Source organism: Pyrgilauda ruficollis, unplaced genomic scaffold (genome assembly GCF_017590135.1).
Source record: "Pyrgilauda ruficollis isolate IOZ18807 unplaced genomic scaffold, ASM1759013v1 scaffold15, whole genome shotgun sequence".
Lineage (NCBI taxonomy): Eukaryota > Metazoa > Chordata > Aves > Passeriformes > Passeridae > Pyrgilauda > Pyrgilauda ruficollis.
The window spans coordinates 9513284-9526900 of NW_024513654.1; the positions used below are offsets into that span (position 1 = coordinate 9513284).

The following is a 13617-nucleotide window of genomic DNA, read 5'->3' on the forward strand; positions in this document are numbered from 1 at the left end:
CCAGATCTGAAATTTGCAGATTCAGATTAATATACAGAAAAATGGCAGTCAAGCAAAAAATGTATGTTTTTTTCATTTAAATATAAGTTTTGACAAATACTGCATAAAGCCAGTGGAAAACAGGATGAAATACTGCACTGAGTTGCCCAGGTAGCTTCCACCAGATGAATGGTGACAGCTTTCTGTAGCTGGAGGAAGTGGAGGAAGGGATGGCAAAAATATGGATCTTTTTTGGATGTAGGAATTGCAGTGTAGCTGTAAATATAAATATCACCTGGGAAAATAATTTATTATGATGAAGAAAATTCAAAATTACAAAATGTCTGCAAGGCTGACAAAGAAACAGCTGATTTTTTTTTATCAGTGATTGATGTTATTTGAGGGGCATTATAGTTAGATAAAGTTGACTAAACTTACTTCAAGACAAAACTATCATGATATAAACAAGGCTTTTGGAAGAAAATTGGCAAACAAGCTGTTCAGTGTCACATTCAAATCCAAGCACTGAACATATATTTTGAATGTGTCTCAAGGAGATCACATGAGAGACAACAAGTAGTAAATCACCTATAAAAGACTCAAAGCTGTGACCCAGTCTGGGACACTGTTGTTGTCACTGGTTGATGGCATTTGGCATTCAGGAAGGAGAACAGGAACACTGCAGCAGCACTCCCAGAGCTCCACTACAGTAGACTCCATAGTTCCTACATTGGTGGATACTCTTGTTAACCTGCATCATCACAGGAGAAGACTCATATTCCTTGCAGAATGCATAAATTATCACTATAGCAACAAAAAGGGTTCTAGCAACACAGAACACTGATTTGAAATTTGCTAAGTTTCCACTTGAGGAGGCAAAAGTTGGACGAGACATTTATTTCCTGTATGTAGTAAGATAAGAAGTATGGCTCGACAGAACAGCCTGTTTTTATTACTGCATTTGGCAGATTTAATTTTAACAGCTTTTATAGTCTTTGTTCTTTTATCTCAAGTCAGTGTTAGATATCTACCACAGTACTCATGGGAAATGTCTTAATAGGGAGAAAAAGAGGTTATTTTCAGACTAAGTCAGTTTTAGTTAGGCCTGTTTCTTATGACTTTAACAAAATAAGTTAGAAAATTAAAAAATAAAAATTCCTCTTCTTCGCATGGAACCAGTTTCCAGGGGCAGGGGCAGGAGTTGCAATCTTTCTTTAGTATGAGTTTCTTAGGGACAGACTTGCATGTGATACACAGCACTGAGTGGTGCCACCTCTGGTGAATCCTTCTGGGTTTTTTTTGTATGAAGCAAAAAAAGGAATGCAAACTGGGCACCTGTTTTTCAAGCTTGCACTTGGAGGGTCCATTATGAGCAAGCATCAGAGCTCTGTAGGAAGTCTTTGGAAGCCAGAGGCCTTTGTATAATTACAGCTATGGAACTTCAGGAAAGCCAAGAAGAAAATTCTCCCGGAGAAATTACTTGACTGTGAGTGTCAATGCCTACTAGCCAGCTAAGGAAAGAGAGCTATTACTTGAATAAGAGCAGAGGTACCACATTCACTGTGGGCAGAGGGAAGGAACAGAGAAAGGAGGAGCAGCTCTGCTTTGCTCTGCCATGACTTTTGCTAAAAGTATGAGAATGCCAGCACAAGTGTGTGTGTGATGTACACACCCTGCTCACAGGTAGGGACTGGCAGTGGGAGCCAAGGTCGTCTCCTCTGAGGAGCCCTGAGCATGGCACAGGTAATGCTCAGGCTGTTGTGACTGATTCTATTGATGGTGCGTCTCAAAAGTGACAAAGGCAGGTCTTTGAACTGCAGGCACACATGGTCTCCCTGTGCTGTTATCAACTGCTGACATGTTTGTGTTACATTCTTATGGAGCAACAAGCACTGACATGCTCCTGCATATCCTGATGGAAACTACTCAGCAGTGGTGCTCTGCACACAGGGAGGGGATTTCAGTGGGTCACAGGAAATGCCTCGCAGAGCCTGCGTGTCACAGGGAGCTGCGAGCTGAAACACGCTCAGAAAGCACACCAGCACAGGGTCTTGCTATGTTATCAGACAAATGCCATGTTTAATGCTCCTGACATTAAGATGTACTGAACACTGCTACTTCTGGGGTCACTCCCAGTGACAGAAACATCTGGGACCCTCTGAAATAGGGAATTAATGATCTGAGTTGCATGATGTGCTAGTGACAAGGACCAAATATAGATGAGAAGATGAAATCATCACCTGGCCTCATTTTACTTGCAGCTCAGAAGTTGATTTCAAGGACCTGAGAGTGAGAAATTAGCATGCTAATGATTCGAACTACTGAAAAGTTTGTTTACCTGAATTTCACTTCATCTGAATTCTGTCCACAGACTAAAAACTAATTTTTTATCACATCATCTACTTTACACACAAACCACTCCATAAGCTTGTTGTTTGGTAGCTTCAGGTGTGTTTTTACCTGGAGATTTTTGTAGTGAACAGTACTCCTGCAGTGACTTGTCTTTGCTGTCTCTTCATTTGTATAGAAGAGTCCACAGAGCTTGCAGTAAAACCCAGTTCTAGGCACCACAAATTCCACACCTATTGAGAAATTCTGAATTACATTAAAGTGCCAGTATAAATCCTATCCCTCCCATAATAAACTTGTTTTCAAAGAAAAAACATGCTATTTAGTTAAATATTAGGAATAGGAAACTGAATCCTGGATTCACTTCTTTATTTCCCTAATTTTGCAATATTGAGCTGCAGTTTAAAATTTTGTGCATTGAAAACACACCTTTTCTCTTTTCTCTTACATATACAGGCTTTAAAATCTATCTTGTCATAATATTGACTGGAAACTTCACTCTGTAACGTCAAGGGCTAGAAAAGCAATAATACTTTTTAGCAGTAAATTAATGTTTAAGTTACACCAATTGCCTTTGAGGAGGTACTTCTTCCAGGTGTTTTGCTCATAATCAGTATTTACACAGTAAAGCCAATACTTTTGCTTATACTTTATGCCAAAGACTTTTAAATTACAACATATTTTTTCATATGTATTTCATATATAGTCCAAGGGAACTTATTTCATCTCATCAGCTGCCTTTTGCCATTCATTTGGAATGAATTAGCAATGATCTAGAATCAAAAGGCTGTTTCTTTCAACAGCTACCCGTCTGTCATATACTCTGTTCCTTCTCTCCCCACATCTGTTCTGGAAAACAAATATAGCAAGTAGCCTTAAAGTGACATCTTGTTGTAAGCCCTGGGTATTGCAGTGGGCGGCCCAACGTACCCAGGGGAATGCTGAGCTCGGTGAAGACGTCCTCTTGTTCCCAGCCTGCTGCAGAGGGCCTTTGTTTAGACTCTACCTCCGGGTATTCCAGAGATCTCATTTCCAAGTACCTAGAATTTGCTTAACAAATGAATAAATGTATTGAATGAAAACAGTTTATTAAAGAGATGTTTGTAAGCTTCTTGGGAACACTTTCTGGGTGGATCTATAAATGAAGTAAAATCAGGAAAAAAATGCTTTTCCATTCCAATCAGAGGCCTATTTGGTGCAACTCCAGCAGCTGTACTATGGCATGCAGTCACTCTGATTTCTCCCAGTAGACCATTTTTCTATTTCTAATATAATGCTATGTTTGGAGGGGTTTTTGTATTTTAATCTCTGTATAGAGCTGTAAGATTACACACCTCTGGCAGAAGCACGGCCTGACTGCAGCTTTGTAACCGCATATATTACTGCATGATCAGAGGTGCAGCTGGGCTGACACCGGGGCTGCTGAGATGGTCCTGGGGCAGCAGGACCTGATGAATACAATTCTCCAAACCTGCCTTTTGTAGGATCCCTGCAACATCATCGGCATCTTCTCCCTGCAACCACTCTTCTCCCATCCTCATCTCTCCAAGGGATAGTTCCTGCTTTATGGCTCCCAGACACTAAAAAAAATTTTGGTTTCTGAATCGTAGGGATGGGATGGCTGGTCCCTGCTAGCTGACATTAATTGACACAGCAGGAGATTCAAGATGTGGAAACACTGGATTCATTTGCTTAGATATAGCCAGTCAAAAGAACAGTTGATATCCCTTCCCATGATTTCTATCATATTAATTAATTTTATTTAAAAACAAGAGGAATTTGCTATCACAGAACTACAGAATTACAGATAAACTGGTCTGATTCCTCTTTTTCAGTCCTTACATCAAAGAACTACCTCACTTGCCCTGAAAAAATTTCTATTGCATTGCAAATTTCACCTAAATAAGGGATATATTTTCTTATAAAACAAACATATTTTGCCCAAATCAAACCCTTCCTGTCTTTCAAGTCTGTAGTTCAAAGATCTGCAGTTTCTGGCTATGAGAATGAACTTTTCTTCACTTTTAAATATGTTTATTGCATGATTTAAAAGAAAATAATATAAAATCCTAACTGGTTGGCTTTCAATTTAAGTTTAAACCTACCCCAGGATTCCAATACTGCAGCAGAGAACCTGGAAAACCCCCAGTAAGCTGGTAAGCTTTTCTTAAGACACGCAGGGCCTTTGCAGCAACTAAAGTCCCAGTTCAGTTGATTTCTGTGCTTCTGAGCTGGCAGCTGCATTTGTAGAGGGCCTAGAGCCTTGGACTGCAGATCCCAGATAACAAGTCCATGTCAGAAACCCGGGAAGCATGAGAGTCCCTGGAGCTTCCAGGCTCCCTGCTGACAAGCTGGAAGCTGAGATGCTGGAAACACTAGTAAATATGCTCTTGAGACACCCAACTCTTTCATCAGCTGGCTGCCCAGGAAGCCCAGGAGAGCCAGCTTTGCCCTGCCCAGTCCCATGGCAATATTATCTCCAAACATGCAAAGTCTGGCAAGGTGTCTTCAGGCCAATCAGTAAGTATTAAAAACCAATGAGTTTCAAATCTGTCCTGGAGGAAGAAGTTAGCTCAAAATCAGATGTTCACATGAATGTTTCCAGCATTGCACTCTCAAAAATCTTCCATGAGCTTCTTTTCAAAAGCCCTTGTCCATCACATGGGCTCTGACAGCAATTAAAAAAGCGCATTTCTGATCAACATACTCAATGTAGTTTTTCACTTCATCTCACTATGCACAGCCCATTTGCTCAAGCATCATGACAAGGAACTTAACTGACTTTCAGGCCTCAAAATCCCTTTTTTCTGATGGCTAAAATATAAATAGGTAGCTATGATTACATTTATTGACATTATCTCACAGAGCATCCTACCACTTATATTAAAGGCAGCATGCAGTAGATAACAGGACATGACAAGGTAAGTCCTTGCAAAAGGCATATATTTGCATGAACAGGACTGAGAAGTAACAATCTATGCATGATATCCATGTTAATAATGCTTCAGTACAGTGTGTAAGAATACCCACCTTGTCCAGGAGCCAGCCAGACATTACAGATACTTTTCTGTTGACCTTCAGAGACTGTCACTCATTTCATTGACAATTCAAAATAAATTTAGCAAGGCACTGAAAGACTTCAGCTAAACTCATGTGAACCTTGACATGACAATTATAGCAGCTTATGCCTTTCAGAAAGCTTGCAAGCTGCTTATCATATTTCCTTTACACTATTCATCTAAGAGGCTCTAATGATTTAGCTTGGCCAAAAGCACTGGGGTTCTTTTACTAAGCTGCTCCAAGGACAAGCCTTGATACTATTAACGACACTTATTCTCGTTAGCAATAAATTTCAGTCTACCCTCAGAGAAAACATGCAAGGCTCTCTGCAGGCTGAAGGGAAAAAAGCAGTAGTTACCCTTGGCCTCTGGACACTCTTGGCTTCCACGTCTTGTTTCTTCGCTAGCATTTTTAATGAGCGTTTCCATAACTTCTTTGCTCTCAGCTCCTTGTGATCCCATCTGTTTGTAATCATCTATAAATGTATCAGGGAGCTGGAGAGTCTCTTCTTTCAGATGAACAGAAGGTATATGGTGATCTTCGGGCTCTAAACGAGTGTCAGAGCTCTTATCAATTTTTCCTTCCTTCTGCTGGCAATCAGATTCCTTAGCAGATTGGTCTTTCAATTCCTCTGGCTTCTGTTCAGGGTCCAGATTTAGGCTTGATGCTTCAGTTGCAGCATCATCATTATCATCATCCTCATCATCTTCCTGACAGCCACTAGAAGCTGCATTGCCCTTTGCTGCTCTGAAGTTTGTTTCTAAAGCTTTATGGGCAAATTTGTCTTCACTTCTTGTTAAGTGGCTGTGATCATTTTTCAGTTCTAACATGGTTGACATACAGGGACACATTTCTGAGGCAGCTTTATTTTTTTGATCAACTGGGACTATTTCTTCAAGCTCAGTTATATCAGGCTCCATAATTAAATCATCTTCTCCCACTTCATCTACTGTCACTAATTCCTCCATGTTAGCAGGATACCAGGTCTCACCTTCTATTTCACTTCCACTCTCCCAGTCTCGGTCCTGTCACAGATGTAAAACATTTGAGAGATTGGTGATTATATATAATCATTGTTAAAAAGTGGTCCTTGAAACCAGGAAGAACCTCGACATGACCATGTCTAACTCCTCTTGTGTTTTAGTTTCAAAGAGTGATATGCTTTGGTGCTGTGATTTTAAACCTTATGCACAAGGACAAAAAAATCTCTATTGAATTACCACATAAACTTCTCTTTGTGAAGATTCTGTAACTGCCTTGGGGATTGCAGTCTCTCCAGTCCCCTGCTTCTTGCTTTTCTGTAAGCAGTAGAGCAAGGCACAATGTGTCATACTTTATTATGCAACTGGTGCTACTATGTGATCCCCTTCCTCTGCCTCCTTCTCAGTGCAATGCAAATACATTGAACCCCATTTGAACCACTGTGGCTTTCACTTTCCTATACCAGGTCCTGTAAATTCACATGATGACTGAGAAAACATGGCTTTCTTCTGCAGTCATTTCCTTCCACCAGCAAGGTCCCTCTGCCAGGGACTGTGCTGGGAGCCACTGGCCTAAACCTTAGGAAAAAGCAGGTTTACAGTTATACTCCAAAGCACATATTCTGAAATACATCATACATGCAGTTTCAGACTTACAGGACTTAGGCACTAATACTGGACTTGAGAACTCTTAGAATTAAAAGGTATATCTTACTTTTAAGACACACTTGCATCTTAGATTTCAACTCCCAGACTCCTTGTGTACACATAATCTATTAATAATCTGTATTCTCCTCCTGTTTGGTCATTCCCACACTTCCCCTCCTAGAATCCTAAAACAGCATGAAAACTCTGTGAGCTGGCACTGCTCTTGCCAGGAGATCAGTTTTCTGCAGCAACAGATATCAATATCTTCCATATTTGACCATCAACCCATGACCCTACAGAAATGAAGCTGGAGGAATTCCAGGGACATTGCTGTCCCCGATTGCATGCAGCAGTAGGGGCTCTGTAAAGGCATTATTTAATTAAAACCAGAAACAATCAGAAGACTGCTATCTATAGTTCATAAGGCCAATGTTCTAAAAAGTATTCATGATAGTCCCCTCTTTCCCCACTAACTGACCACATCTCCTATTTTTGGGCACGGTTTGCAGACTTACCCAGTTCACTTGGGCATACATTCCTCACAGCTGCCACTGCCAAGCGCTATGTATGTGAAGCAACGTACATGAGCAAAGAGTAACTAAAAAAAGAGTTCTGGAGACTTCAGGAAAAGCTGTCCCTTAAAGCAGAGGTCAAGATAGGGCAAGCTAATTTAGACAACCTCCTTCTCCAACCCCTTTATGTGGTTTTTCATGAGGGGTTAATATTTCATTTGGGAGAAAGTTCTACCAGACCTGAGGTTTCAATAATTTTCTCAAAGAAACTACACCAACAACGTGTCACCAACCTTTTCTTTCCTTGTGTTTTCCAGAATCTCTCCGGATTCTTTTCCTTGTTTATTATCTGAAGGTGAGCTCTTCACTGGAACTTGCTCCTCTTTTTCAAGCTAAAATAAATACATATACACGTATAGCAACACACAGTGGTGCTCTAGTATGTTTCTATTCTGGGTTTAGAGAAGCAAAGTCACTCACAAGGTCACATTCTTTATTTCTAAAGTTTATGCAAGTCAACTAGGCTGTGGGAAAGGACCCAACAATGAATTCCATTAGCAGAGCTGTACAAATAAAAATTAAGAAAAAGAATTTTAAACAAAATTAGAGGTGTAATTTATATCACGGAATTGGCTGAAAGACAGGTGGGGGAGAATGTCAATTCATTAAAATTTCCAGCCTCCACTCTTCTGTTCTCTACCCACATTCGTTATGTTGGCTCAGATGTTGTAAGGAGAGCAGCAGTGTTAAACTGCAGAAGACCTCGACTGTTTTGTTTATTGACACAGGATCAGTTGAAAATGGAATTGGTTGTACAGTTCATACTTGGGAAGAACAAAACCACAGTACTACCTCATATTTAGTAAAAGAAGGACAAAGCAAAAGTGAGTCCAAGACATACAAAACTATTTCTTTCTTTTGAAATAAATTACTAGCAATAGTCCCCAGAGAGGTATGTCTTTAGCAAAGCCACTGTAAAACAACTTGGAAAACATGCAGAGGAGTGTGATTTAGGATGCTATCTTGACATTTCTCTCTGATGTCTCCTCCCAAGGAACCACACATCATAGTAAAATACCAGCCAAAGGAGAAAGATGATAAAATGTGGTACAAACTTGCTTATCTATGGTATGAGGCAGTGCTGCTGCTGGTTACAGACTAGTGAGTTACAAATCTAGGAAATTCCACCAGCTTAGCTCCACAGGAGAAGAAGGTCAACTAGAAACAATTGACAATGGCCCTGGCAGCACAAAGGCACAAGCAAGAGATGGAGCCCTGGTCAGCCAAGGCTGACCAGCCTCTGCAGCCTCCTGTGCCAACAGACCTGGGGGTGGATGGCAGCAGCTATCCCTGGGGGACTCCAGGGGCGGCAAGGTGGCCAAGAGCCAGTAACCAGATCCCCAGGGGGTGGGGATGTGAGTATGGGCTGTCGTGAGACTGAGCAAATGAGGCATCTGGATGGGTTCCCCCTCCTACTTCTTCCCAGAAACCCACAAACATTGCCACTTTACCACTGGAAGTATTTCTCCAGAGATTGCATAATTTTATAGGTGAGCTGATTCAGTGGTTTCTGTCATGGGAAGAGATTTCTGCCAGAACATTGAAGGGAGTGGTGTGAATTATCCCTGCCACAGTTGAGGGTAGGGACACATGATTAATAGAAACAATTGCTCTGTTGAGTTATCCAGAAAGAAATGTTTCTCATTAAAAGTTCATTCCCCATTTTAATAGTATAGCAACCACTTCCCTGTATAAATACTGTGCACCTCTGTAAAGTATCACTTAATTTCCAGATAACTCAATCCTCCACACTGGCAGCGGAAGCAGGTGATGGATGCAGAAAGAGCAGCTATGGGGCATTCTGCACAGAGTTAGCAGGAGGACAATTGCCTCTTCACACACAACCTGCATGCAAATAGCAGACTGTCACTTGGTTTCATTTTCAGCTGTCTGACCCCATCCCCTCATTTGTTACCCAAAGGTTCTATAGACACAAAATGATAATGTCCATATACCCAACACCACAAGAGTGTAATAGATCTGTATGGTCTGGGCAAAAACATGGACAAGATGGCTTCCCAAGACGACTTCTATTCCCTAATTTTATCATGGAAAAACATTTCATATTGCTGGCACCACACCTACAACAAATTCTCTAAGATATTTCAGAAAATGTATTACTTCATCACTTACACTTCTTCTTATGTATACTTTTAGATCTCTATTTACCTCATTTTCAGGAGATTTGGTTTCCTTTACATCACTGCCTTCAGCAGTAGCATCTTCTTGGTCTTTTTCAGTTTTCTTCACTTTATTCTTATCACTTTGTTTTTGCCTGGAGCCCTCAGATGCTTTGCTGTGCTTCTGTTCAGCTGCCTCCTCCCTGGCAGTGTCCTCGTTGTAAGAATGCCTGTGTTCCCTTAACTTTGCCTCTTCCTTTCTCTTAGATCTCCCAGGTAAATCCTGCAGCTGCCTCTGAAACTTGTCAGATTTTGACTTAGAGGACTTTCTGTAATAGTCATCTTCCCTGTTCTTGTAGCCAGATAAAGGGTGAAGGGACCCAGGGGAACCAGTCTTTAAGTATTTTTCTCGGTGTCCTCTGCCTCCTTCAAGCCGTTCATCCAAATCAAACTTGTCCAGTTGTCGGGAATAATGTTTCCTCTCATGTACCCACGTGTCAGTCCTGTCCCTCTTCTCGTCCCCATTCTCTCGCCATTCCCTGCTATCTCTTTCCTCTTCCCGTCGAGAATAGGGGGACTGATCCCATGCCTCTCTCCCATTTCCCCAGTCGGTCCTGCTGGTCCCCAGCGGGCTGTGTGGTGAGCTGCAGGAAGTGAAGCTGGGCGTGTGGGACCGAGGTGACAGCGAGCGGCTTATGGGGCTGCGGGAGCGGGGCCTCTCAGTGCCATACCTGCTGCAGGGGGAAAAGGCAGCTGTGACTGGCTGACCCACTGCTGTCTACCAATTCTTGTACACTGGAAGCTCATGGGGACTGCCCTGGGGACTGCGAACCTGAGACCCCAGGCCTTTCACAGACATGCACTGCACAGCTGCAAACAGTGAACAGGAGAAAAGGCAGTGTCATAGCCACAGAGCTTAACTAAATCCCCACAGAACTGTCAAGAATATATTCATTCATTCTTAAAAGCATCTCATAGGGGTTTAGCATTAAAAGCTTATAATATTTTAATACCTTTACAATGACCCTAATGTGTATACCCTTAATACTCACTCAGCTAGGGCATCTCTGACACAAAAGTGACAAAGGCCACCTGTTTAAAAGAGATGTTTTAGGACTGTGATTCCTCTCAAATTTTGCTGAAAGTTCCAGAAGTCAGAGAGAACAGAAATGTACCCAAATACATTTTAATCTGAACTGCCTCCTTCCCTCTTGGTCTCAAAGCACCCCCAGCCTTTATGCTTTTCAGTCAACAGGGAGGAGAGTGGAACAGTTTCATTTTTATGCTCTTCACATGCCACACATACTTTCTGAGACATAATCAGTAGGAAATAATTATTTTCATAACATGCACAGTTTCAGTTGGATCTCATTATACAGGCCCTGTACCAACTATTGAACTATATAAAAATATATACTATTTTATGAGTGAAATCCGAATTAGGAAAGCAAATTAAATATCAGAGGGAAGCACACAGATAATGCTCCTTCTACCTGTAGGTTTACAGACTTCCAGTTCCAAACTTTGGAGACACTTTACCTGTCCACTTCACGCAGCAGGTCCCTCTCCCTCTGTGAGTGGATGTCCTGGATTATAGCAGCCACATTCTTACCTGGTTTCTAATAAAAACAAAGATGCTGTTTAGCATGCTGCTCTACTCTTCAAGCTGATACAGGTGATTTGTCCTTCAAGAAACAGTATCCATGCTGCCTTCAATTATACTATAACTAGAAATACTTCGTTTCAGTGTTGTGGTTACACTTGCTTTTGTAGTTGGCTTCGCAACAGCACGATCAAAGCAGTAAAATGATACAAACGGAAAATGTGCTCCATTACGTTGTAGCACTCTCATCTCATATTTGGCTGCTCTAACAGGCTTTGAAAACTAGCTTGTTTTCAAATCTTGTTACACAATCACTACAGAGCATCTAGAAACTGGATCTAAGAGGAAACAAACCAGACAACTTTTCTGATACAGAATCAGATATGTATAGCAGCCTATCTCTGATCCTCTAGGTATGAACTGCGTTCTCTTGATCTCAGAGTTACTCATTCTGGAGTGTAGCTCTAAAGGACTAGGTTTAGGAGAGTTATGTGAAGGAGAGCTTCAGACAAGCTAAATGCAAGCTGTATACTGGGGTGTTGATTACTCCTAGGAAGGATGCCCTACACAGGCTGGAGTGCTCGCAGTTCCTCAAACACTTGGAGCACACACAGATGAGAAACATAATTGTGCAGGAACTCAGCAGTCTGTAGCAGTATATGCTAGCTCATGCATATTTCCCTCTATTTTTATTCGCTTGCTTTCTTTTGCAAGCAAAATAATTCCATGACCTGAAAAACTGTCATTGGAGAAGCAGAAAAATCTTCCTGGAATCTAGGCAAACTACCACATTCTCCTGGGTAACTCCTGCCTCTCTGTCAAGATGCACAATCTCCACTACCTAACATCTGAACCCCTCCCTGTACCACATTAGGAAAGTCTGCCCTGATTTATGAACTTTTGGCAGCTCATTTTAAGTCTCCTTAAGCTAGTATACACACACAGGAGAGAAAGAGGCTTTTCCAAAGGTCAAGCCAAACCATCCGAGTTCCTTTATTTTATTTTTTTTTCCCCCAAGGCTCATAAAGGGACTCTTAACATTAAATTGGAACATTACAGAGCTGTTCTACAAAATAACTTTGTGCTGTGTTAGGTAATACAATATGGAGCTCTTAAGCTCTGCATTGCCAGTTCTGGTCCAAGTCACCATGAAATAAAATTACTCTCTTAGCATTACATGGCAGTATATAAGCCTCTATAAATACTTTCACAAGAGCAGTGATCTCTGGACATCACTCAAGTGTCCAGAACAGAAGTGTCACACACTCTACAGAAAGTCTAAAGAATATTGCTCTGTTTTGACTCTATGTTAAAAGAAAAAAAAACCAAAAAAACAAAACCAACAAACCCAAAAAAACTTGCTTTATAACTTAGATAATTCACAAGAAATAAAAAGAAATCAGTATGCTGTTTAGTCCTGTTACCACTCCTTGGTATCAAGACTGTGCTGTCTCAAGCATGGAAGCAGTGAAAAAAGCATTGTTCTGGGCTTAATGCCTGACTAAAAGGATAGACCCATCTTATTTTTGCTGACATGTTATATCATACACATGGCTGTGTTTTAGACCTTTGTTAGACCAAGCAATGTAGGGAGCCTGCCCACAAGGAAACTCAGAAGGGATTTTTGACATAATGGTATGAAAGGACCAGAGAGAATGAGGTCTCTTCCAAGAGGTACAATTTAGAATAAGAGCAAGTGTAAAAGATTGATAATACACACTCCTTAGTTTATCTTTATTTCTTTTTCCATCATATTAAAGCACTAATTAGAAATCAGTAACCAGCAAGAATCTTTTAAAATGTATTCTCCAGATGTGTCATGGAAACTCATATAATTTGATCAAGAATGACTATCTTACCTTCAGCTGCAATTCCTTGTATCTTTTAGACATCCTAATAAGTAACTTGTCATCATTTATCATAGCAGGTTTTTCTTTGTAGTACTGTACCATGGCTTGGGCTGCTTCACTGTAAGCCATTTCCAGAAAGGCCTAGCACAAATGGAGAGAATTTTACAATCTATTACATAATTAAGAATGCAAAGTAAAAGAGAAAAGGCAGCACAATAAATTTTCCATGGATACTTCCATGCAAAATGTCTTGATAGTACAAAATTGGGCAGCTTTCTAGGCCTGAAGCTGAAATTATAATACTCAGTCCATTTCTCATTCTTTCTTTAACTGCAATAGTTGTTTCAAACCAGTTATTAAAGCTAATGAAGATGGTTCAGTTAAAAACTAAATGACTGATATCTAATCTTCCTTGACTGGCAGTGTTCAAGGCCAGGCTGGAGGGGGCTCTGAGCA

At 40.9% G+C, this 13617-nt stretch overlaps 1 protein-coding gene across 6 annotated transcripts in view; it reads right to left on the reverse strand.

The window, feature by feature from the left end:
* The window catches only part of RBM20 (RNA binding motif protein 20), a 102676-nt gene that overhangs the window by 5661 nt on the left and 83398 nt on the right, over positions 1-13617 (reverse strand). For 4 of the 6 annotated variants that reach the window (XR_005954658.1, XM_041461654.1, XM_041461658.1 and 1 more), the window contains exons 7-13: positions 13171-13302; positions 11248-11327; positions 9758-10442; positions 7822-7920; positions 5747-6413; positions 3259-3378; positions 2440-2561 (exon numbers count right to left, since the gene is read on the reverse strand). Coding sequence is in view for 5 of the 6 variants with exons in the window: in XM_041461654.1 (XP_041317588.1) it covers positions 2440-2561; positions 3259-3378; positions 5747-6413; positions 7822-7920; positions 9758-10442; positions 11248-11327; positions 13171-13302 (1905 nt within the window). In the remaining variant the exon portion in view is untranslated. The remainder of the gene's footprint in view (positions 1-2439; positions 2562-3258; positions 3379-5746; positions 6414-7821; positions 7921-9757; positions 10443-11247; positions 11328-13170; positions 13303-13617) is intronic. The other 2 variants (XM_041461655.1, XM_041461656.1) reach the window with 2 other exon arrangements.